The sequence below is a fragment of the Cyanistes caeruleus genome, chromosome 6 (genome assembly GCF_971803275.1).
Source record: "Cyanistes caeruleus chromosome 6, bCyaCae1.hap1.1, whole genome shotgun sequence".
Lineage (NCBI taxonomy): Eukaryota > Metazoa > Chordata > Aves > Passeriformes > Paridae > Cyanistes > Cyanistes caeruleus.
In genome coordinates, this window is record NC_141706.1 from 64,200,572 (window position 1) to 64,227,923 (window position 27,352).

At 41.2% G+C, this 27,352-nt stretch overlaps 1 protein-coding gene across 6 annotated transcripts in view; it reads right to left on the reverse strand.

The window, feature by feature from the left end:
* Nucleotides 1-3,600: 3,600 nt before the first annotated feature.
* Nucleotides 3,601-27,352, reverse strand: part of KIAA0586 (KIAA0586 ortholog) — a 68,146-nt gene continuing 44,394 nt past the window's right edge. For all 6 annotated transcript variants that reach the window (XM_086894014.1, XM_086894011.1, XM_086894009.1 and 3 more), the window contains exon 32: nucleotides 3,601-3,988. In XM_086894014.1, the coding sequence (XP_086750140.1) occupies nucleotides 3,843-3,988 (146 nt within the window). In that variant the 3' untranslated portion in view covers nucleotides 3,601-3,842. The remainder of the gene's footprint in view (nucleotides 3,989-27,352) is intronic.

The following is a 27,352-nucleotide window of genomic DNA, read 5'->3' on the forward strand; positions in this document are numbered from 1 at the left end:
CTCCATCAGGACAGGAATGTTATCCTGTAGCAATTCATAAAGCACCTGGGAAGGTCAGCTCATGTTTTTAGCAGCTAATTTTGACAACTTCCATCTCTGAGCTATGAACAGGAATAACAAAAACCTCACTTTTATCCAATTTCCCACAATTCAGATAAGATGAAATTTTCTGTTTCTGATACTAAAAATCCAGGTAAGCTGAGCAGTAAAAGGTGACACCAGCTGGAGTCCTCTCCCAGAGCCAGTGCTGGCCTGGGAGCTGGGATCTCATGTCCACTATGTCCATTCCACGCCAGGAATCTCATGTCCTACCACCCTCACCATACAGCAGCTCTCTTTTACCTTCAGGAAGGGGAGAAAAGGGGAAAAAAGCCCTGAATTCTTGAGCACTTCACTTCCAAAATGCTAGATTTTCCTTATCAAAGTCAGAAAAAAGATTCTCTGCAAATATAAAAGCTTCTGACATTTCAGGTTCGTGCTTTCCTAGCACTGCCAGTCCAATCCATGAACAAACAGCCTCGTTCCAGCGCTTTCCAAATATAAGACACGAGCAAACTTCACCAGGAATTCAATCAAACCAAAAAATAAAGCCAGGGGTTTGGATTCCACACTACAATCCTGAAATCCAATAACACCCTCCCTTACCCCCTCACCTCTCTGCTGCTGAGATTTAACTGAAAAATAGAGCTGTATAGAGGTGGTTTTTTAATACTTTTCCTGGATGGAATTCTATTTGATGCTGTTAAGCTTTGATGACATACCCCAATGACTGGCTTGGAAGAAATCCATTTAGCAAGCTTGCAAATCACGCTGTTTCAGTTCCGTGAGTGCCCATGAGAAATGTGCATTTTCAATCGTAAAAGCTGTAGAAACAAAATGGAACTTGGAGACACAGACAGAAAAATTCCTTATCAAGGCTTGGCTGTGCTCACAGAACATGTGCTTACCATTTCCAACTCCGGAAAACTACTTACAGGAACCTGAAATACAAAACTGAATCCAAAAGTTAGAAATAGATAAATTTCTAGAAGATACGTTTAGGGGTTTGTTTTTTTTTTTCCATTTCAAAGTCAAAATGGAGACTCAGATAAAAACTAAAGCAACCCTCCCTCCTCCCCCTGGCTTTTCTTAGGAATATAAATAATTGTAATATGATCCATGCATGGAGTGCCAGATTCACAGAGGTTCCCTCATGTTTATGTGGCAGGAGACATTGTTTTGGGGAAGCCTGGAGGAAGGAAAAGCCAAGAGTTTGCACTTTTTTCACCTCTCTAAAATGCTCTTTGAATAGGAATGGCAGAGGTTGCAGTGTGGATGAAGGATTAGCAGATCCCACTGCCATCCATGGTGTAATCCCCACCAGCAGCACATCTTTGAAGCCAAGTGCCAAGAACCCAGAAGCTTCCAAAAAGATCAGTCAGTCACGACAAGCTGGGAGAGAACACAGCCCTATGGGGAATTTCTACAACTGACTGAAAATGGTATTCACTGGCCATTTCCTGACATATTTTCCTCAAAACTTCTCCACAGTTCAGTCAATGACAATGACAACACCTTTGATTAATTGCAAGAGAAGATAATTGGAACAAAATGTGAGATGTTCAGCATTGCAGACAATAAAACCCCACGCAGTAATTTTCCTGGGATTATGAGCTGATGGCCTCTCCCACTGGTTGGGCTGCCTCATCCTTTCCTAAACAGTCTCCTTGCCTGTGTATCCATCTGCTGCCTCCCATCCCATCCCCATCTCTCATCTGTCAGCTCTCTGCATGTTCTCAATTCAATTACTGCACTTTGTCTAGCAAAGCACAGTCCTGACCCAGCCTTGCAGCCCTGGGCACAGCAACAGCTCAACTGCTCTTTCCACTGCAACAAAGGGGACCTGAATTCTTCATCAGCTCCCTGAACCACCCAGGATACTGACTGAGCCTTGGAACACAGCTTCAGGAAGGTCTGCTCTTGCAGGAAAGCTTCAAGTTTAAGAAGCTCTTGCCCTCTCCACTGCATTTCTCCGTCCTCTCACTTGTTTTAGTACAATCACTTGACAGAGCAACCTACTGCAGAGTAAAAGAACATCTCCATCCTCCCCAGAGCAGCTTTTGTTTATCCAAAGCATTGATTGGGTCAATAGTGTGATTTGAAGTGCAGTTCCTCAGAGAGCAGCAATGAACAGAACTGTGTAGATCCTCCTCACAGCACCAGAATGTTGAGAAGCAGCTCCCTGCTGGAGCAGGGCTTGTGGCATCACAGGCTGGAAACAGAGGTGCCATCTCACACACTGGATCTTAGGAAGAAATTCTTGACTCTGAGGGTGGTGAGGCCCTGGCACAGGTTGCCCAGTGGCTACCCCATCCCTGGAAGTGTCCAAGACCAGGGTGGATGGGGCTTGGAGCAACCTGGGATAGTGGAAGGTGTCTCTGCCCATGGTTGGAACAAGATGGTCTTTGATGTCCCTCCCAACCTAAACCATTCCATGGTTCTGTGATTCTCATTTGTGCTTTTCTTTTTTTAAAAAAAGTCTTTTAAAAGTTTTCTTTTTAAAGGTTTTTTTTTTTTTTCACAAAGCCTGACACTCTTTTATCTCCACACAAATCTGCTATTTATGTGTCTGTCCCAACAGAGAAGAGCACAACTCTGCAAGGTGCTTAAGAGACACCCTGGAAAGCTGAATCCTGGGGATATTACTGACCTTGAAGGCTGAAGCTCTCTCTCTTTTTCCATTTACCCTTGCAGATGCTGCAGGAAATTAACTGAACCTCGTGGTCAATGGGATCAACATAAAGACAAAAGGAACTTCTCATATTTCTCTGTTAAGGAGAGATGAAATCGGTGCAGGCTCCAGAAAATGAGAGTAATGGGAACTGTTCACAGTCATGAGTATCTGCAACAACCAAGTGCCTCTCAGGAGTGATGAGCAACAGAGCAAAAGTTTGCCTTGCTCAGAAAAGAGCTCATCTCCCAATTTTTCTACTGGAACATATCTGAATTCCTGTTTTTCATTTTGTTTGGGTGCTGTTTGGTGATCCCACATTCCTCCTGGATCAACCACCTTGTCCTGATAGAGGCAACACAAAGGTGGAGCAGTCCCTGGAAGAGTGGCAGCACACTCTTGCTGTTAACCATTACTGTGGCATTCCCAGCTGAGATTGACATGATTGAAGGGCTGAGGCTGCAGGAATTAATTCTGTCTCATGAGAAGGAAAAAAAAAAAAATTACATCAGAAGTGTAAAGAAATAGCCTTACTCACACAATCTCATTTGCATGCTTCAAGATGGGAAAGAAATCTTTAAGGAAACAAACATGAAATGCTAAGAAATTCTTCTAAGTGTAAAAAAATAAATTCTTCATAATAACAATACAAACTCTAGAGGTCTTCACACATGGTTTTGAATTACTGGATTGTCATGGTGGTCTTCTAAGGATGAACAACCCTGATGATACCTAGAAACATATTTCTCTTTTAGACTTTGGTTCCAAATGCATTTCCCTTTGGCTCAATATTTTGACAGAACTGATGTGATATTGAGCCAAGAGGTTTGCCATAAGTGAAACACACTTTTGCAGTGGATTTTAATACAAATCACCTCCACATTCACATGTAATATGACAAATATTTAAAAGCCCTTTATTCAACTCACAATGATTCTGAAGAAGCTGCATTTTATTTGCTTAAAAATAATTGATATATTTGCATACAGAATCATTTAAAATAATAACAAAAAATAGTAGAAAATAAACAGTACTGGAAGACTTATTGTGATGGAACAGCCATCACACTAGCCAGGCAAATGTACCAGTGACAACATTTTCAGAGAGAGATTGTCATAAACAGCCCTAAGCTTTAAAATGTGTCTGTCCCTGAAGAATCTGAATCTCCTTGTGCACTGCTCAGACTCTGTGTTTCATGATCTGTGTTGGTGGCAGGCAGCTGCACTGACACCCTTGCTGCAGAAAGATGTGGATTCAGACGAGGGGCAGCATCCTCTCCTAAAAAAAATAAAAGAAAAAAGTAAAACTAAAGTCAGTATTTGCTGTCTGTGACAAATGACTGAACTCTGCTGAAGCCATCTCCATTTTCCATGGAAATTCAAGTCCCCAGACACCCTTGCTGCCCACAGTTCTGAGGCACTTCAGAGGGTGCTGTTTCAGCCATCAGAGCTCTCCTTACTGGCTGACCAAGGGATGAATTTCTGTGCACACAGAATCACTGGATGGTTTGGGTTAGAAGGGAACTTCTTGACCATCTCATTCCCAACCTTTGCCATGGCAGGGACACCTTCCACTATCCCAGGCTGCTCCAAGCCCCATCCAACCTGGCCTGGAACACCACAAGGGATGGGGCAGCCACAGCTTCTCTGGGCACCCTGTGCCAGGGCCTTCCCACCCTCAAAGGGAAGAATTTCTTCCTAATCTCCAGTTTAACCTTACTTTCTCTTAATTACAAGCCATTCCCCTTTGTCCTGTCAGTCCATGCCCTTGTCAAAAGTCCCTTTCCAGATTTTTTGGACACCTTTTAGCTACTGATAGGACTGAGCTTTATATACGTAATATATACAAACACTGGGTTGTATTTACATACAGATACACCACACACACACACACACTCACACACATATATATATCTAAAATCCTCAGTAGGCCCAGAATTATTTCTAATATGTTATCTAATATACTGGTGTTTCTGGTGTTTTCCACAGCATTGGAATGGGATCCATAGAAAAGCCATGGGCAAAGGTTACTGTATTTAGCCAAAGGAAGGAGACCAGATGAATCAATTCATGGAGCAGAGAGAGGAAATCATGGATCAAGGTAGAGACAAAGAATGAAGGAACTCCAGAGAAATGGCACTGGGAGAATGGCACAACATTCACTCAACTACAGAAAGAGCATTTTGAGATTTCAGTTGTCCTGGGGGCATTTAAGTGCAGCAGCTACAAGCAAAACAAACATATCTGAGTCCATGTACAACAGCAAAGGCTGTCTTGGAGCTTGTTCTTATTCCAGTAAGCTCTAACAATTCTCCCTTCCTCTGTGATAGACTAGATAATTAAAACACTATTTTCTCAATAAAACCAAAAAGTTAGGCTTTCTTTCACCCCAGTTAATTATCTACTATGTCACTGAAGCAGTCATCTGCATTCATCTGACTGGCAGCAAAGCATGCTTCGAATGGCTAATTAAAACAAAACCCCACTGCTAAAATAAAATTCCATCAGTGTTTTTCCTGCTAGAACAGCAGCCAACAGCTTGGGAAGTCAAACACGAGTGAGGCCAAAGACAGTAAAGGCAGGACATGGAGTGACCTGTGCCAACACAGACTCTTGCTATTCAGGAAGGCAGCAGGAGCACAAGAGCATTTTTTGTGTCCTCGGGGAATCAGCACATCACCTGCAGAGGAAAAAGCTTGGGGAGACCTTAGAGCAGCTTTCCAGTACCTAAGGGGGCTCTGAGAGAGCTGGAGAGGGATTTTCCACAAGGGGATGGAGCGATGGAACAAGGGGGAGTGGCTTTAAATTAATAAAGAGCAGAGTTAGATGGGATATTGGGAAGAAAGTGCTGGATGTGAGGGTGGGGAGGCCCTGGCACAGGGTGCCCAGAGAAGCTGTGGCTGCCCCATCCCTGGAAGTGTTCCAGGCCAGGTTGGATGGGGCTTGGAGCCACCTGGGATAGTGGAAGGTGTCCCTGCCCATGGCAGGGGTTGGAATGAGATGAGCTTTAAAGTCCCTTCCAACCCAAAAACATTCTGGGATTTTGGGATTCCAGTCTGCAGCCGTGTTTGTGTCACACAAAGAGGCTGCTAAGAAAAGCAAAGGGTTTGTTTGGTCAGACATGAAAATGACACAGAAAAGATGTGACTGTGCAATGCCCAAGGAAACCTAGCAAATCATCCTCTACTAAGGCCCCTCTCCAACACTAGATGTAGTTTGATGCTTTCAAAGCCTGACTTTCTTAATAATTTCCACAGTCATGTCACATTCCATGATGTCATTGTTTCAACAGCTGTTTTCAGGTTTGTTAAAAAAAAAAAGGAAAAAAAAAAAGGAAAAAAGAAAAAATGGAAGGAAAAAAGAAAGTAATATTCCCTTATCCCAAGGCTCTGTCGGAACTTCTCAAAGTCTTTGATTCTGAGAGAGCTAAAAGAAAGTATCATATTAGTCTGCATTCCTCCTAACACATACTCTAATATATTTTACAGATATGCTACAGACAAATTTTACAGTAGTTATAAAATGCTAAAAAGAGAGAAAAAATAAAAAGAATAATTCCATCTACTTGCTCAACAGAAAATGTACCAGTTCCTGAGCTATCAAAGTACCTTTAACTTAAAAATACCCAAAGTCAACACTGCCCTTTTTAAAAGTCTCTGAAGTCTCTGACTTTGTTAAATTCACACAGAAAATACAGAATGTGGATTTTCAGCATTTTAACTGTGAAAAAACTGTGGATATCATATTTCAGCTAAATGGGAGATTCTGCTCCATGACTGTAACTTCCCAGGATAGAAAGCTGCTATTCCTGAAACTTTACATTGGCCCCAAAAATATAACTACCAAGTTACTCTCACATGTGTTTTATCATTATTACCTTTTGCTGAGTGTAACCTCGTGCATGCACAGTGCATAAAACACTTTATATACACATACAGGGAGGGGTGTGGGAATAAAGACACAAATAGAGGCAGACTGGTTTAAATCCTTGTATAGCCCCTGGTTTGCTCTTTCTTTAATAATGTGATATTCCATTTTACGTCTTCCCCTCATCAGAGAGCAGCTCATAACCAATATTAAGATGGTTTCCTCTTGAACACTGAGTTTCTCACCAGCACAGATATGCAACCTGCAATGGTTAAAATCTTTTGATACACCATAAAAATGGAAATGTAATTTTTTTCCTTACAAAGCATGAAAAGGGCAAGCAGGCAGGTAATCTTCATGGCTTTCCCCCCCTTTCTTTAGAGCCTCTGGGAGTACTCAGTACAATTTTGTAATCATGTAGTTAGGTGTATTTATAAAAATTTTCCTTGTTAAAATCCAATAAATGGAGCATGTGACCTTAGGTGACCCCCAGTTTTCCAAATTCATTGACACCATCTAATAGCATAAATTCACATGAACTGTGAAAACTGACACTCTTGGTAAGAGAGTCCTTGGCTGGTAGAAACTCATCAGTGACTGAAAACATCTTGGCGACCCACTGATGGAAAAGGTCACATTTCAGATCAGAGATTTTTCCTGTTCTTGGCACTCTGTAACAAATTCACGTACAGTACTAAATTTCCAGACCTTTGTTTAACAGAAGCATAAAAATTAATGGTGTGTCAACCATCCAGTGACCTGTGAAGGGAGTTTTTCTCTCAGAGGTACCGTCACACTCAGAATATGCCGTATACAAAGGGTGTCATGAATGTATGCCAAAGGAAAAAGGAATTAACCACACTGAAGGGAGGTTTGGTTACTCACATCATATGGCAACAGTAAGAACAAAGAAAAAGGTTTCAAATCTTTCTTTTTGAATTTTTCTATTTGGCAAAATAAAAAGACTAAACAAGTCTGACTTTTAAGCCAAATGAAAACCACGTGCTTTAACTCCTCCAACTGGGTGTCCATATATTAAATAAAACTATTTTATATCTATCTGGGGATGAAATGGAGCCATATCTTGGAAGTGAAATGGAAACACAGAATGGTTTGGGTTGGAAGGAACCTTAAATATCATCCAATCCCACCCTCTGCCAAGGGCAGGGACACCTTCCACTATCCCAGGTTGCTCCAATCTCCATCCAGCCTGGCCTGGAACCCTTCCAGGGATGGGGCAGCCACAGCTCCTCTGGGCACCCTGTGCCAGTGTCCCACCACCCTCACAGTCCAGAATTTTTTTTCAATATCTAATTTAAAACCTCTCTTTCATTTTGAAGCCATTCCCCCTTGTCCTGTCAGTCCACGCTCTTGTAAATCATCTCTCCCCATCAAGACAATAAATAGAGAGGGGTTTGAAGGATCAGGACCCAGGTTATTTTTCAGTATAAAACTAGAACCATAATTAGTGTAATTACCTACATATTGCTTCCTAAAATTTCAAAACAATCCTCCCTCTATTTCCCAACTGAACCAGCTCTCTTCAAGAGCAAGAATAAACTTCCAAGACTGTAAAAACAACTCCAGTGCTGTGCTCTCATTCCTTTAATAGCAGGGCCTGATAGGAATGGCTTGTTTCTTCTTCTGCCAGATTCCAGCTGCTTTGCTTTGTTTATTCCTGACTTCAAAGTTTCAAACACTGTCCTGTCCCAACAAATAACTTCCTCCAGATGGCATTAGCTCAAGTGCTCTGAGCACTGGGATAGCACAACACCTGCAGATCCAACTCAGCATCTTCAAATCTTCATTGAAGGGGCTTTTTTTTTTTTTTTTTCCTGTCATCCCCCCATTTTGCTTTTTCCCTACATAAAAAGATTTACATCTGGCATATAGTTACAAAGACCATTAGAAGGGAAACAGAGTTGTCAGAAATTCTTTACACTAATGGCTGAAGCAAAGTAGAACAAATGTCTACAGCATCCAAGGTAACAGAATCACTGTCATTTTAAAGAGTCACAGAATGGTTTGGGTTGGAAGGGACATTCAAGACCATCCAGTTCCCAACCTCTGCCATGGCAGGGACACCTTCCACTATCCCAGGTTGCTCCAGGCTCTGTCCAGTCTGGCCTGGAACACTGCCAGGGATGGGGCAACCACAGCTTCTCTGTGCCAGGGCCTCCCCACCTTCACAGGGAAGGATTTTTTATTAAGATCTCACCTAACCCTGCCCCCTGTCAGTTTGAAGCCATTCCCCTTTGTCCTGTCACTCCAAGCCATTTTCCAAAGTCCCTCTCCAGCTCTCTTGGAGTCCCTTTAGACACTTGGCAGGTCCTTTAAGGTTTCCCTGGACTCTTCTCCAGGCTGGACATCCCCAGCTCTCAGCCTGTCAGTGTCTCTTATCTGCACCTCAATTCTCCTCTCTTTTCTCCTCTCTCAGCCTCTCCCATCTGCTCCTTTCACCTGTAAGCAAACCTGTGAGGTACATATTTTTACCAATATATGTCCTGTCCATGTCTCCATGGGTTTGTGTGGTACCACACTGAAATTCAGTCACTTTCTTATGTGGCTGTACAGGTGAGTTACCAGGCAGAGCAAGAAGTGGCATTTTTTCAAAAATTTTCAAAACTGAAATTATTCCAGGCTTGCTGGCTAAAACATATTGATAAAAAACATCCATATTTTGATGTAAGTAATTCTAAAGGCTGCAGTGAAAAGAGAAATTACACTGCAATGTCAGTCATGCCACTAATTACAACAATATTTAGCATTTCCAGTTCAGAGTTGTGTTTAGTTGTATTGTGCATACTGGCTATTTCATATTTCTGGAATTCAATGGCTTATAAAGCTGAAAGTGAGTATGTTATAGAACTAAATGAATACAATATTTTCAGGAATAAGCAGGACCATCAACATGTTCTCAAATAATCCAAATTTTTGGGCAAATTATTCTCCATTTATTAGAAATGAGAGTCCCTCCTCCAAAACTTTTCTTGCTCTTGTTACCTTGAATCCACGGGCTTGTTTAGGTTATTGTGGAGAAGTTGACCTTTCTCAGCTCTGCCAGAAATGTGCTTTTTAGGGCAGGGGCTCTCTTGTTGTTGTGTGAATGCTTTGCCAAACATTTACCTGGCTGCAGGTGAGAGCTCTGCCTTCCACTGGGACAGAAACACAGAAAACAAGAGCACGATGTCCTGCAAATGCCTGCAGTTCTCTTTTTTAACTCCAACCCAGACTGCCCCAACTTAGCTGACCCATGACAAACAGAAAAGACTCGAGGCAAAACAAGGCCAAATTTCTAGGGCTGAGTTACATGGAAGGGCTACATTTACAATTAAAACCCTTGAGCTCTTTTACAGAAATGGACAGACATCTGGAGGACTTGAGCCAAAAATGTCTGGATTTAAAAGCACGAGTCTACTGCTGGAGCTGAAAAAACACAGTTTCATTCTCAAAGGCTGCAGCCAAGTCATAAACTTCCATAAGTGGGCCACAGACACCAGTGGAGACAGAAAACTATATAGTATGAGTTCAGTTCAAGTTCTGACCTAAACTTGGCAAATTCCACCTTCCCCTTGGTGTCATGTACTTACAAAAGGCCTGCACACAAGCACACAGAAAATAAACACGTGTATACACACACTGTGTGCTTTTGCTGTTTGTTTGTGTAACCCCCAATGTATAGCCCAGCTATAAATATTTCCAAAAAGAAAATAAATGCAGATCCCCAGCCAGTACAGGAGGGTGGGGCCAGGCTCAGCAGCTAACAAATATTTCAAAGCAGAATATTTGAAAATGGTTTTTTCCTCCTCTCATATCGGAGTTCAAGGTTCAGTGGTTTTCCAAAACACTTTATATTCCCACCAACAGCAACACTAAACAGAACAAAAACTAGAAATATTAAATAAACTAGAAGCAGATATTTCAAAATCCTAACACAGAGACTGGTAGAGGAGGGCAGACAGAAATGAGATTGCAGAGTTCACTAAATAAATTTCCTTTTCGTGCCTAAAATCTACTCTGCTCCTTTAGATCTGGCACCCTTTGCTCTGCAGAACCTCTCACTGCTTAACAACGTTAACTATTTAACTTTGTTCCCTGGCCACATCTCTTGCTCCTGTTTCCCACCAAATCCCTTCCAGAACACATGTAAAGATCTTTCCAAATAAGTAAAATAATTATTAATACTAAGAAGAAATATTGAAAATTAATTAATTTGATTTTACCACACAGATGGCTGTGATTTTTGGATGTGCAATTGGCTCAGAAAAACATTTAACATTTAAGCACTGCTCTCCAGGCTGCAACCATTTTCTTGAGGAAAACTCAGATGAAGCTCTGTGGCAAATACTGAAGCTGCAGCTTTTATTTCAAAATAAAAAAAGCAGAAGTTGGTTCCTTACTAGTCCAGAGTCTTTGAAAAACCACCAGGAAAACCTGTATCTTGTGCAAGGGCCAGGGGGAGGAGTAATCCCTAAATCCACAAGAGATAACCTAGGTAAACAGCTGGTGGAATCAGGAGAATCTGACAAGTGATAATTAAAAATCTACAGATCTAATGGTGTAATTAATATTTTACTTATTCAGTAAAACTAAATATCACCTACATACTAATTTATTTTTTTTTTTCTAATTGTATGCAAAATCTAACCAGCAAGTGGACAGGAAGGTAATTTCAAAAGCGTATTTCTATAATATATTCGGTTCTGTTTTTCACACCTTCATGTTTGGGGCTCCAAAAGATATTTTAATGCCTGTATCTGAAACAAAATAAAGAAGCTAAAAAAAGGGAACTCGAATGATCAATGGTGGGAATTCACACTTAATTCTAAGATAAAGTTCTGCTGAATTCCCTTAGGATGCAGAGTCAGTGCAAAGCCAGCAGCAGGACTGGATCCACTGAGACTTCATATCTTAATAATATTAATTGCAGCAATACTGCCTCCAGCTTATCTGCATCGTGCCACAGTGCCAGATATAACAGCACTCACAGCCTTCTTGGGGAGTGGCAAGGAAAAGAAATAAAAATCAAAGCATCTTTTTAATTCTTAGAAGTTACATGGCCTCCTTTTATTGAAAAGTAATTTAAAAATATTTTTACACGAATAATTGAAGTCAATGGACGTTTCATGGATTCAATGGATTCAGTAAGATTTGAAAATTAACATCTTCCCAGTTCACAGCTAAAATGCAGGTGGGGTGTCCCTGTGAGGCTGTGGATATTCCATCCTTGGAAGTGTCCAAGGCCAGGCTGGATCTTGGAGCTATGTGGGATAGTGGAAGGTGTCCCTGCCCATGGCAGGGGGACAGAACTGGAGAATTCCAAGCTGTCCAGTCCTACCTGCTCCCCAGATACCAAATATCCTCAAAAAATCCTCAGGAATCTCAGAGGTCAAGTTTCAGTGAATCCCTGTAAGAAATCACAAGGTATTTTCTACACTAAAAAGTTCAGTGAGAGATCTCAATGAGCTCTCCCTCAAAGCAGACAAGAGGATTTCCTGGGCAAGGAGGTTTCATCCCCTCCAGCCACAGCTGCAATCTGCACCCAGACCTGAGTGAAAGGTAGGGAATGGCTATCAGAGAGAAAAGAGAAAACTCTCTGCCTGAAGGGCAGTGCTGCAGGGCAGAATATTCTCACTGCAAGTCACTCCTCACATATAATGGAGTCACTAAATGCATTCTTATAATAAAAAAAAATTAAATAAGGTATACTCAGTATAAAGAAAACTTCAAATAACAAATGTTCTTCTAGATGACCACAAGCAAATAGCTTTATTTCTCAACTCTGAATACTTAAATATTCACATGATCCTGTGCATTTGTTTTGATGATTTGCACTAAAAAAGTCATGGGATTCCCCATATGGAAAGAGTTTGCCAAGACTTCCATTACTGTACTACCATTACCATGATCTGGCATATTAAAATCCTTGTACCTAAAGTACAATTACCCAAAATTTTTGTAATTACACCTTTTAAAAGAAGATGATGAACATTTTCCCCAGGAACAAAACGAAACAAGACAGAACAAAAGCCAGCCCTATACAGTTAGCATTTTCTAATGTCAGTCTAATAAATTCCAGAACATTTTTATGCACATTTCTAGTACATGAACAAACAAACTTAGAAAAAATACATATTTTCCAGCCTTTTGTTTAGCAGCAGATGGTGGCCACTACAGGTCTTACCATTTGTGGATATCAATGACCTTTGGAAAATGTATAGGAATAAGCATTTCTAGGAAGCTTAGAGAGGCAAACAACTTTTCTGTTAGCTCAGAAAGAGGATTGACTAAGTAAGCACAAGTTCAAACAAGGAAAACATTAAATGTCCTTACTGGAAGAACTGGGAGCTCACTGTTACAGAAGCATAAAATCATTTAGGTTAGAAAACACTTCTAAAATCAAGTCCAACCACTAGCCCACCATCACCATGTTTACCCCATAACCATGTTCCCAAGTGCCACATCTGACACAATTTTTGAACCCTTTCAGGGATGGTGATTCCAACACTCCCCTGGGCAGCCTGTTCCAATGTCTGACCACCCTTTCAGTGCAGAAATTTTTCATAATATCCGATCTAAACCTCTCTTGGTGCAACTTGAGACCATTTCCTCTGGGCCTGTCTGTGTCCAGACCCTATTTTGACCTGCTCTTGAAATGAGCACTCAGTGTGATGACAAGTAATTCTGCCCTCACAATCTAATGCCTGGGACCAGAAACTTGGAAAGGTCTGAGAGTAAATATGTGATTTTATCTTGTGCTATTTTAAAGTTTGTTAAAGTATAAAATGATTAAACTTTGTGCAATAGAGACATGCATTCCTCCTAGTAAAATAAAAAAAAAAAAATAAATAAAATAATACAAAAACCTTGGCCTGTTGCATGGGAAAGAGTGAAACCAAAATTATTTTGCAAAATTGGGTGAATCTCAGCTCTAAACCAGTAGGATAAATGAGCTGGAGAAATGTATTGCTCTACATTTATGTTGCACATTAAGCACAGTGCACCACCTTCTCAACTCTCTCCTAGACACATCACTGATTTTAATATCACACCTCCTCCATCTCTGCTAAGTGGAATAAAACACAGGGAGAACTGCAGGCAGCTCCCACCAGCCTCTCAAAGGATTCTCTGCCAATGAACAGTTCCCCAGCATCACCAGAGAAACCAACAACTCCTGTCAGGGGCTGCTCTGCACAACTCAGAGCTGGTGTCCAGCAGGGCCTTGATCAGACCCGTTTCCATCAGGTTCTCTTTGAGGCTGCAGCCACACACACACAAATTCAGATTTGGGATGCTGGCTGCACCAGGTTCCTTCAGGAAGCTCTGCAGCTCTTTGACTCTTCCCAGCTCAAGCTGTCGGTGCCAAACCCGGTGAGCACCCACATCATCCACAGCTCCCCTCAGTGCTTTGGGCCATGAGCAGGATTAACAGAGCTTGCAGGCAGCTGAGGGAAAACCATTTATCAGCTCTCAGGGTTTAAATATCCCTGGCCAAAATGCAGGGAGATGTGCACTCCTTTTCACTGACATCTCACTGTATTTCCATACATGCTCCTCTGCAAAGGAGCATAAATGGCAATGCAGTCTGCATGTGTGGGAGCAGAGGGCGGCTCTGCCTGATGATGGACACGACTTGGAATTACCCAACCATTCAGGCTGGAAAAGTCCTCTAAGGTGAAGGGCACAGACAACTGTCTCTGTGCATCATTACAGAGCACACACCTGAATTCAGGAGCTGTTCACAGGAACAGCAGTTGCACAAAGCTCCTCAGGAAAGCGACTTTTGCAAACCCTCCACACACCTGACAATGACACAGGCTCAATTATTTAGCACAATCCTGATCTGACACGATGACACCCCGTGTGTGCCAGCAGGAAAAACACAATGGCAAAGGAAGTCTTATCTCGTGTGCCTCATGGAATTTAATGGCTCCTCAGTATGTTACCTGAAGCAAATTCAGTCACATTACACACACAATACACTCCCAAGCTCAGGAACATTTTCTCTGCAAGTATCAGATAAAGCAATCTGTTTTCTGGCAGTCTCTTGCAAATGCAATAATAAGACCAGAATTTTAAGAAACATTATCCATTAGTTTCTTTCTTTCTGCCTCTTAAGTATGAGGGAAGAATTGAGCCTGGAATACACTTAAAATTCAATACATCTCCAAGTTGGGGAATATGTTTTCCCTTGTCATTACTCTGTCACTGAGCATTATGTTGCCTACACAAGAGCAGGAGAGAACAAATGCTTAAAGATCATCTTTCTTTACACACAACATTTAAGTGTCACTGTTATTTGATGCAATATTGGGTTTTTTTAAAATCTTGGAGGCAGAGAAGACATATGTTGCAAAATCTCTGCAACAGGACCGTTTCCTTCAATGCTGGAAGCTGGGAAAGGGTCTGGATCATTCCCGGGGCCTCTTCTCACTAATTCTGCAATGCAAACTGCAATGTAGTTTTAATTCTGCTATTACAGAGTTCTCCAATCATTCCTTATTCCTCCAGATGAGAAGAAAACGAGTTAATGCAGACTCACTGTGCATTGCTCTGTATTTTTAGAGAGCTACTTGGAAAGGGAGTAGTGTAGTATCCAAGGTGTTGCTTTATTCACACAACCAACATTTATCACACACGGAAAGTTTCCTGGAAACCGATTAGAAATCTGATAAGAAAAGTCCTCATTAAGAATCATTTGCTTGTTTAATTTTCACTTATTGGGCTTTAATGTACCATAAAAGTAATAACAACAGCACCTTAACTAAATACTGCTTGTCTTGTACTCATTAATTTTAGAAGAACACAAAACTGCCTGTAGATACAGGAAGCTGCTGGAAAATAAAAAGGAACCGATCACATAAACTCAAACGAGAGAATTTTTATTTTTTTTTTTTTGTGGAACACAGAGTTCAACAAAAATGTATTCTGTTCACTGTACACACGACACCAATGGGAATAAGAGCCAGTTCAAGTTCTAAGTTACCATTACTTGGGTAATGGCTTCAAGCTGCAAGGCACAGCTGTATGGGCCCAGCCAGACAGGCTATCACAGCAATGCTTTGATAGCATGGGGCCCTTAAGTGTCAGGATATAGAAAAGGCAGCAGTTGTTGGCTGTGAAAACAGTCTGATACAAACCAGATGGGGACTCACTTCATGGGCAACACAAAGGAAAACAATTGGCTCATTCAACAAAGTCAGGCCACTGCCCCAGAGAATTAACAGAAGACAATAACAGTCAACCAGAGTTGATGCAAACAAGAAACAGCCATGTGGTTACGGTTTAAGGAATTGTTTCTCCTCAGACTAAACATAAAGTTTTGATTTCTAATTCTCATATTCATTAATTTCAGTCTCGTTTACAAGCCCCTTCTTCCTCCAAAGTCTTCCGTGTAATTCATTTATGTAGCACCAGCCTTCACACACCTACTTAAACAAGAAAAAAATCTATGACAAAGGCAGCTATATTAATCTAATGTTTCCTGAGGAATGCCAAGACCACAGACAACTTTCTGAACCGTGGCAGAACAACATTACAGATACACAGAGCGTTATTAGACATTATTTGCATGCATATGGCAATATATTTACTGATTCTTTTTGATTTGAAATGCATAAAGCCCAATACGTCACATGTTGAGCTACCAGAGTACAGATGTCCTCCAATTTTGTGAAGAGTTTTTCTGGTTTCTAACTTAGTTTTGTTTTTTTTAGGCAAACTTCAGATCAGTTATGTTGCCACACAAGAGTTTTGTCAGGCTATGGTTAAAAAAATCTATTAAAATAGCTATTACCAAACCTTTTTTTAAGCAATCAAAAATTTAAAAACTGTCTATTTCAGCTGTAACTTAAAAAATCCCCAGCCCACTCATTTTTAGAAGCTTGTAGAAGATTATGGTCCAAAATCTTAATTGCTCTTGCTGTTTTATTACAGGAAATATGAAAGTGACATGTGCAAAGGTATTTTGATTACAAATTACTTACAGAGATTGCACAATAACTCAGACCTCTAAGGGCCTTCTGCAATTTCACTCTCAGACTGAAAACATCTGAACTTTCTTTTCATACACTTCAGGCTATTCCCTGTGGCAGGCCCTGCACTGTGGAGCTCCACATGAGTGTGAGAGCTTGGATGGCACCACCTGGAAATCCAAGCAAGGACCTGGAGATGGAGATGTCCTGGAGACCTTGTGAGATCAGTGGTTCCTGTCAGCTTTAGCACACCTCCTCACATCATGGAATCACAGAACAGTTTGGGGTAGAAAGGACCTAAAAAAACATCTTGTTTCAACCTCCTGCCATGGGCAGGGACATCTTCCACTATCCAAGGTTGCTCCAAGCCCCATCCAACCTGGCCTTGGATACTTCCAGGGTGGGGCATCCACAGTTTCTCTGAGCAACCTGTGCCAGGGCCTCAGCACCCTCAGAGTGAAGATTTTTTTCTAATACCTAATCTAAAGCCACTCTGAATGTATGGTTCTCTTTGAACAGGCTGACTCTGGAATGGCAGAGGGAGTTTGTCCTTTAAGAAAGTGAAATAAACCCTCTCTGAATTAAGGAATCAGAAAGTCAGGCCCTAATCATCCTCTTAAGTGGTTCTAACCTTCAGCTGCTGTGGTTCTCCAGCCTTTGAGCACGGCTTCACTTCAAAAAAAGGCCAAAACACAGCCTTGGCTGCATTCAAACCAAACCACCACGTACTGTAGGTAGAAAAACCAGGTTTTACTTCAGTGTCCTACCATAAGCACAGAGCCAACAAAGCCATTGTGTGCTGTTCTCTCTCAGAGCTGAAACATCTCCCCAGCAGAACCACAGGGCCCATTTCCAAAAGCACAGCCAAATTCTTGAAACCTCTGCTTTAGGGTTGGGCTGTCACATCGTAGCAAGAGAAGACTTTGCCTGCAGTGCTGCTATTATTCATTTTTCACATTATATATATCGAGGTCAGACCACATTTTCGACGTGCAGCTGAAATTTTGGGTTGAGTCTCTGTTAGGTCGTTACTAGAAAATTACGAACCTTAGGAACAGAACAGCCTTTATTTATCAAGCCCTAAAACCTCAGAGATACTGGCAGTCGTAGTCCTGCATTAAAAGCAGATGAGAGAAGAGCAGAAACCTCTTTAAACCCCAGGTCTGCCTGCACAGGCAAACCCCAATTGCTGTTATAAAAAGGGTTTTGGACATGGTCCGGCAGAAAACGCCTGCACATAAAGACCAGCTGGAGCAGGGGGAGGCACGGCTGCCCAGGCTCCCTCAAAGTGAGGATTCCAACAGGAAACTGCTCCCCCTTTCTCTTCTCTTAATTTTTTTTTCCCTCTTTTAATCAGGAAGGAAGCCTCATCTTCAGAAACAAGCATTCCCTGTGTGATTGTCCTGCCTGGCTGTCTCTAGGAGCAGGTCCAATTATTGAAATAAGCAACATGCGCTTCTGAGAAGTCGAGCGTGTATTTACACTGTAACTCAAACTAGTAAATATTTCCCATTTTATAACTCTGATTTACGTAACGGGCCACAATGGCTGCTGTTAAGTAAATTAAACAATTTTCTCAAGATCTGTAATTATGGTTTCAGGATAATAAAAACACACATACACACACAAACACAAAAAAAAAGTCAGAAATTAAGCAATTTGCAACAAATTCCGTGCTTTTTTACTTCTTCTGAAGATGTAATGGCCTGACAAGGACAGACACTGCAGCTGTTTTACTGTCTTTAAACAAATACAGCTCTAACTTTTGCAATATGCACAGTGCCTAAAACAAGGTCATGATATGCAACCCTGATTATTACTTTACTGTAACAACCTGAGTTAGGATGGAGAGCTGCAGATCACCCTATTAAGTCTAAACCACTTTGACTGGCTAATTTTGAGCCAAAATATAAACATAATTCTACCAGACCTAGAAAAGGTGAGATGCATTTTCATTGTTCACATCTGGTTGATGATTTATTAATTTGTATTAAAAATACATGCCTATATGACATTAAAAAAATAAAGAGTTAACTGGAAGGCAAAGTCATGCTGTACACAAAGAGAAACAGTTACTTCCCTGCAGCCAAAGCACTTGGGAAAAAAAATGTATTTCACAGACCTGCTCCATATTTTGTGTCACACTCAACAGCTTTCACTCAGGTTGTTTAGAACAGTGCTTAAAACCAGCTCTTCCTTCTTTAACAGCAAAATGTAAGTTTTAGATTAGAGCAGAACAGGACATACATACAAAGGTTCTGTATTTTAATAAGTTTTTCTAGGTGTAGGGTTTTTTTTTCTCTCCTGAATGACAGCACTCATGATAAAAACCAGAGCACAGTAGTCCACAGACAAAGTTTAACCCATCTCCATCATTTACTACTGCTCCTTGCAAAGGCAGTCACCAAAAGCACATTTGCAAATGGTATTTCAGAGATGAGCATTTGTTGCACTTCACTTACAGAATCAGCTGCATGGAAGATGAAGAGGATTTCACTCCAGCTTTATGTTAGGAAATGTTATTCCACAGAGTTACAAAACACAGCCCCATGTGCAGCCTCAGCACTGAGCAACAGGTCATGCATGACAACTTTAATCTTCACTCACCAGTCCTTACCCTACTTTTTAACAAGAATGCTACTTTGGCAGCCTGCATTTCTCAAAATCAGCATGTTATCAAGGAGGAGCATTACCAGTATTTACATAGTGTTCTTCATTTGGAAGACATCCTAGATAACATTTACTCCGTGCTGTTGCCTTATTTGAAAACTTCATGGGTTCCTATTCTTAAGAAATTAATCCTGTGGGTTTGGGAACCCTATATTTATGTTTAATTACAAGCAGCCTTTGTATCACTGTATTGAGAGGGTGGAGCTGGACAAACCTGGCTTCTCTTTGGTGCATGAAGTGGAAGGTCTGTTTACTCCTAAAGCATGTAAAAAATAAGAAATTCAGTACCTAGTAACAACACTGGTCAGCAGCATGAAAACTGAGTGTAAATCAAGCCCTTTCATAAACTAATAAGCAATAAAATTTTAAAAATGCGATTTGATTGTGGACACAAATTGTCTAAATACCCGTTTCTATTGGCCACTTTGGTTCTCTTCACAACTTTACAGCTGTGCCTTGCCTCTCCTAGCAGTGCCAAAATTTTACAAAGCATTAAAAAAGAAAAAGAAGTTTATTGTCTGAGAATGACAGCTTCTGTGAATCCCCAGTCTGCTTTGTTAAAGAGGTCTGGGGGCAGGCAGTCAGAATTTGTGAGTTATTCATCACTCACCTCATGCACATTCATGTCCCAGGGATTTCTCTCCTACCCAGCCACCCCCCACACTAACAGCTGGCTCCTTCCAGCTTTTATGTAGTGCTTAAAAAGGCTGATTTGAGAGCAATTTAAGAACAGGTAAAGCTGAAGGGGGTCCAGCTGCCTCTGCCCAGAGCTCAGCAAACCCAGCAGAGTGGGGAGAGCAGAAGCTGCTCCTTCTGTTGCGCTGCTCTCAGGCTTGCACCAGCCGCTGAATTATAAAAGGCAACATCTGCCTTCCCTACCAACCAGAAAAATGTAACAAACTCAGCACATGCTGAAGACATAAAGCCTGCATTTCTCCTATCACAGTGCTATATATATTTCTCCAAGTTGAAATATGTTTGTAATACTCCTTGTCTTCACCTGTCACCAAACAGTATCCAGGCAATGTGTTGCCAGCACCCAAAAGCATTGAGACTTCCTGCTCTGATACTGATGCCTTTTATAAAAACAAAAAAACTGTAAAGAAAAATGGGAGATAAGAGACCTACTTAAATGACTGTTAATCCAAGTAAGGATGGTCATTCTAGGAGATGCTGTGGTGCACGTGCCAACTGAGCTAGCCCAGGCAGCAGCAGGTAAGGTCTCTCTGCCTGAGACCTGGAATGGTTCCTGACTCAGCTTAGCTGGTACAGATGCATCAGGCTGTACACAGATAGGGACTGAGAAATGTAAATATATCTTATTCAGGAAACTGCCTTTGCAGGCTGTAATCTATGTGAGAAGCTGCAGCATAGTTTTGGACACAGAACCAAACGCCCTGCTGGAAAGGGAATGCTGTTCCTCCCTCAATCACGGAATCACAAAATGGTTTGGGCTGGAAGGGACCTTTGAAGATCATCCAGTTCTAACCCCCTGCTATGGCAGGGACACCTTCCACTATCCCAGGGTGCTCCAAGCCCCATCCAACCTGGACTTGGACACTGCCAGGGATGGGGCAGCCCCAGCTTCTCTGGGCACCCTGTGCCAGGGCCTCAGCACCCTCACAGCAAAAAATTTCTTCTTCATATCTAATCTAAACGTGACTCTTTTTAGTTTTAAACCACTGCCCCTCACCCTGTCACTCTTTGCCTGTATAAAAAGTCAATCTCTCTCCTTTTTATGACCCCTTTAAGGTACTGGAAGGCCACAGTGAGGTGTCCTTGGAGTCTTCTCCAGGCTGAATAATCCCAGCCTGCCTCCACAGCAGAGGTGCTCCAGCTCTCTGATCACATCTTGCTGCAGTGACACACTGAGGCACATCCTTTAGAGCAACCAGGAATCACAATTTACATTCTTTTACCATCACTGCTAACAAATAGGCATGTGAATTAAACTAGTACAAGACCACAAAAATCCAATGCCTCTTCACAACATTATGACAGCAGATGATGTGCAAAAGGGACTTAAGATTCAGTTATATGTCTACAAATGAACAACAGGTTCAGGGGAGACTGTTCTGATCATCTTCCACGACCCACCACAACACACAGGCCACAGAACAGCTAACCATGCTTACTTTCTGGTTGCACATCAGTTCCTTTTAGTTAAACCATGGGCTCAGAGCTGTGGAACCACTAATTTGTGAGAAACTTCTCCCTCCAGAGAAGAACTAACTGGAAACAGCCCTGGGGCTGATGTAAGCATTAAGTACATGGGGAGTCTCTGTCCTTAGGTGGCTTGCCCAAGCCCATTAATTTTTTGTGTGTGTCCCCCATTTATATAAGCAATGTTTGCATGAAAGGGGAAAGCAGGTCAGCCTAGTCAGCTTGCCACCATCTGCTTTTATTCAGAGTTGCTCAAGATCAGTGCCAGTGGGATCAGTGCCCATTAAAGGGGTTTATTGTGTGTGTTTATTTTTTGCTCTTTACAATGAAGGCAACAGCAATTACTGTAAGTTTGTAGAAGTGCATACGAATCATAATCCTCAATACAAAGCTGCTTCAGTCAGATCCCAGCATGTTTAGGAATCCTAGACAGGCTGTGAGAAAAGCTGTCCTGGCACAACAATTTCCACAGACTGGGGAGGAGTGTGGTAGTGTCCAGGAGATCAGAGACTTGTATTAAATAGTTGTTATCAAGACCATCCCCTGTTTGGAATCCACAGCAACTCCAGCTGATTCACCATCACCTCAGGGTCTTGGACAAAAGAAAATGCCTCACATTGGAGCTTGACCCCCAGACAGGCTGACAATAGATGGATTTATACAACTAAAACTGGAACTGGTGAGAGATCAAAGGTAGGCTGCCAAAGTGGAAATTGCAGTTTGGAGCTCTCAGCTAGTACATTCCAACTCCTAAGAGTGGATATGCAGCAGCAAGAGGTAGCCTTTCATTAAGGAGAATTCTGCCTAGGATATCCCTGGCCACTAAAGACACAAGCTACCAAAACCCCTGAAATGAAACAAAATTATCAAAAATCCCCAAACAATTAAACTATTGTAAAAAAACCCCATGCTAATTAGCAAAAAGAGGGTGGGTGGGAAAAAGAGAAAATACAGAGAATTGCATTACTAGAACTGCACTGCTTTGGCTCCAAGGTCATCACAGGTGTTTGAAAAGTAAATGCAATTATGACTAATTTTTTAAAAAATAAATTCCAATGAATTTGGATGTAAAATCCTTTACATTTTTATGATATACTTCAGAGCAGAAGACCCTCTGAAACTTCTGCTGTCTGGGTGATGTGATGTAGGCAGCTCAGCAGGCACCTGGACTAGGCACAACATGATATTTTGAGGTAAAAAGTGTATAAAATGATAGGAAAAGGGGGAATGGCCTTAAGCTGAAGGAGGGTAGATTTAAGTTAGATATGAGGATTTAACTCTTTAATTATATGGGTGCTGAGGCCCTGGCACAGGTTGCCCAGAGCAGCTGTGGCTGCCTCATCCCTGCAAGTGTTCCAGGCCAGGTTGGACAGGGCTTGGAGCAAGCTGGGATAGTGGAAGGTGTCCCTGCCATGGCTGGGGGTGGCACTGGATGGGCTTTAAGGTCCTTTCCAACCCAGACCTGTCTATGATTCCATGACTGAATGAAAAAGGACAAACTCCAAATGTACATTGGGTGCTTTGGGCAGCAGTGTCACAGGTTTTCAATTTATCTGCATGAAAAAGGGACTGGTCCTTCAGTATTTTCACATTACTGCCCCCACATATGACTGAAATATCAGGCTTAATTTTGGCATTGCCCTGAAGTTTAACTTGTGATCTATAAAACACACTTAGAGGGATGCCACAGGTCACTGGATTAGATCACCTGGAATCCTTTAAAATCTGGGCTTGAAGAGGGAATCGGATGAGATTTTCAAATGTTTACTTTTGATTCCCAGAAAATCTGAATAAACACAAGCAAAAAAATCTAAATATTTGACAGTCTCCATAGGAAGTAATGCTTTCAGTAGAGATCACGTCACTTTGAAGAAGTTTTTCTTTCCCTTTCTGCACAAAAAAAGCCCCATCTGGTGCTGGAATTTCACTGAAAATCCCCGCTGCTGTGTTCAGACCAGAGGAGGGGCTTGATACAGGAACACACCCTGAAATTCAGCAAAATAAACGTATTTAAACACAAAGATCTTCTCAAAAGGGAGGCTTTATTCTTTTTACTGTATGCAAAATGGTTCCATGCAGAGATCACCCAAAGCCACAGGCAGCAGTGGATTCTCCTGAGGGCTGGATGAGGGAGGATGCAGCGAGCTGTGCGGATTTCAGGATGCCTGTAAAGCACCATCAGCACAGGCACCAAGGGGAGGCTGAAAAGGGAAGTTTTCTGCCTTTGCACATGGCAAAAGCCTCAGCACAAGGTCACAGCAATGCCACAGCAGCACAGAGAGCTGGGACACTTATGGAGGGTTGCAGGAAGAGAAGAATGAACTCTCAGCTTCTTAGAAGTTGAAGGAAATTGCCAAGTGACCTGTGGGGAAAGGATTCCATGGTGTGGAACTGGCCCCCAGAGGAGAATCCCTTCTCCCTGAGCCCAGCACTCAGCAGGAAACCCTCAGACTGCAAGGCAATATGACACTGCTTGGTACAGTTTTCTTCAAGTATAAACTGTGTTGTATTGTTTTTTTTAATTTCTACGTCTGACCACTCGTATTTCGATTCATTTAGGCGCCTCAAAAAATGAAATTACATTCTAGGAGTCTAAAAAACCAACCAGAGTCGTGCTTCACCTGTTTGCAGTTCTGCTTTTCACAGCTTTAGGATAAATAAACGAGGGGAAGAAATGACAGGTGTATGAGACCAGAGGATCATTTCCCAGGAAATGGGAATGGGTACAAAGATGTGCACATGAAACCCACAGCAGCTCCTGGTGTTTGGTTCCTCGTGACTCAAAGCTGAAGCAGCAGAACACACCCACAGCAGGACATCATCATCCACACTGAGACATTCACACAAGACTTTGCCTTAAGCTATGAAAAGTCCAACTCCTGGTTTAACATTTTGTCTGAAAAATAACTGAAGTAACTCAGTGGGGAAAGAAGCAGCCACAGATATAAATGACATTTGTTAACAGATAAATAATATTTACAAAAGCCAAGAAATTAAAAGCTCCTGTTCCAAATGTACTAGAACACAGCTAAATATTTACTTACAGGAATTCACAGTAGAAACTCTGAAGTGTGGCTACTGAGGATTTTATGTGGGATATTATTCAAAATGCACACTTATTACTAACATGCATGTTTTCTACTGCATGGGCTGTTGTGTAACTCCTGTGGACATGTGCAGAATAAACAAAACCTCCTTGAGAACTGGCATTCAAAACCACTTGGAGCACCTAAAACCTAATGACTACTTACAGAAAAGACAGAACTTCTGTGGGAAATGCAGCCTTGCATTTCCTGACTTGCCCAAATGTAAAATACATTAACTGAGTGATGTCAGTGAGCCACCTGATAGCACAGAGAGGTAACTAGATAGGAAAACCAGAGGAAAAATAGATCAGAAACATCCCTGGAAGAGTTCAAGGCCAGGCTGGACGGGGCTTGGAGCAACCTGGTCTAGTGGAAGTGTCCCTGCCTGTGGATGGGGTGAAACTAAATAATCTTTGAGATCCTTTACAACCCACACCACTCTGTGAGTCTGTGACAAGAATTCTGAAGAAGCACTGAAACAAACTTGCCTGAAAAATGCCTTAACTATAGCTAAGTGATTTCATTGCTCCAATTTCCAAGATCTTCCCTCAGAAATTAGGCAAATTCAAGGAGCATTACAGGCTACACAAACTATTTCAGCCTCTCAGGTTGTGGTGGTTCTCCCTACAGTGTGGAAGAAGAGCTCTGGTTTGCTTCACTGGCTGCTGGGTGGTGTGGAGAGTCTTTAGCAAAAGCCTTCAGTGAAATTCAGGCCAAAAAAAAAAAGAACAGCAGGATATTAAGGGAAAAGTAAGCTTTCAGTAGAACAGTCATTGAGTTTGACCAAAACAGTTCCAAGAAAAAAAGAAAGACCTTTAGCCTTATCCTAATCTTCTTCCTTCCTTGAAGCATCTGTTACAGATTTGCCTCATGCCACAATAGTTTTAAGAAAAAATAACCCAAAACCTAACTCAGAGCAATTCCTGGCTAAAGAAGAAAGACAAAGAAGTATTTTGTTATAGCCATATTTTACAGCTTTCAATACAGCCTAATGTCAGTGTTAGCACAGAAGCAGCCCATTTTCAATACTGAACAACTATGGAATTCTTGTTTTTATACAGATTGTTTTAAGGCCTTCTTGTCATCTTATTCATTTATTGCACAGATCATCTCCTCCCACAAGCAGTTGTGCAATCCCTCTGTGGAAACAAAGCCAATTGCTTCGTGTCCCAATATTCCTTTTCCATGTATTTACACTGCCTGAATAAAATTCACGAGCTGGAGATAAAAAGGAATTACTATCATCAAGTTGTGCTCTCTAGGTCGCATTTTGAGAGTCTATGCTGTAGGAAAATAATTAAGTGAAGATACATCTACCTCTGAACTGCTCATATTAAAGTTGAAAAACGCTCTGCACTCAAGCATTGCCACCTGTTCTTTCATTTTAATTTAAAAATTCTGAATCCCTTTAATGTAAGCCTGAAAATGCTTAAATTCTGGAAATATGAGCATTCACCAACCACAACAATTACTATCCTATTAAATTCATGAAGATATATGAAAGAATAGTACAAAGATTAAAGGGTATTATAAAGCCAAAAATATATATGCATGTATATTATGTACTACAACTCTATGTTTTCAAACCACTGTCTCCACTGTGTCTAGAGAAGGCACACATTTCAATTAATAATGCATCCACGCTTGATTTTCAGTTGTAACTTTTCAGGAGACTTTACCCTTTCAGGCATGATATTGTAACAGTACTGAACTTCAACTTTCATTAGAAGCCATCAATCAACTTTCTTTCAGTAAAAACACATGTTCACTGCAGACCACAGAAATTTTTAAACAACAAAAGAAAGCTCTAATGTGTATATATGTTTATGGCCACCAAAAGATGAATCAAATCTTGTAATGTACTTATCAATGAAATAACAATGAGGTTTTTTTTACATCCAACATTAAGTCCAAAACAATTTTCTCTCAACATTGTGAATTCACACGTCATCTCAGGGCTTTGGATTTCCTAAAGTCCAATACCAATCCAACCACTTACCCTTTAAACTCTGAAAAACTACTGAAATGGTCCTCCAGAATGCCTCTGCACTTCCAGGCAAGCATTCTTTGTCCCTTGCTATCCCAGGGAAGGCAACCATCTGACATGAAGCTTTTATAAACAAGGTGCTTTGAACTTACAGGAACAGATGTGCTTAATTTTAAAATGTTGTATTTACTTAAACCCACGTACACTTATCATGTTGCAGGCTTTCCTTTTTCTTTCAAATGCTTCTTATTAATTTTTACCCTCAACTTTTGGCCTGATTAAGGTCTCTGTGGTAAAGCTTAGACAGAGAAGACATCCTGGTTAAAAGTGACAGACAGTTGTTTCCATTTGCTAATCCTAGAGATTTTTATTGGCTTATTAAATATGTATACTTCAAATGAGATTTCAATTATCCTGGTATATAAATCATCCTTTTTTTTTTTTTTTTTTTTTTTTTTTTCTTTTTGCTCCTCTCAAAGAAAATTGACTACTGCCATCTCCTGGTCACGCATTTTCAACTGACAGACACAGCTGGACCGTGCCCAAACTCCTTGTGTTACAGTACAGATAAATGCAGAGGTAAAAATAGGTAAACACAGACCTGCACTAAGTTGTGCCACTTCAGCTCTGGAAGCTTTTCTACTAATTATCCACAGATAATTTTTACATTATTCATCACTTTCTTCATATGCAAACCACGGTTTTGAAATTAGGTTCCAAGTCCCACGACCAGTAACATTGGCCTGGGGCTTTTCTTACCACTTATAAATATTTGAAGCAAAATAATTCCCTCAGAATTCGATGGGATGCTTTTAAAAAAATTAAATGGAAGAAGTTCAAAGAATTATTTTTAAAAGGGCTTGAAGGAAGAATTTCTCTGTGCTAGGGTGGAGCAA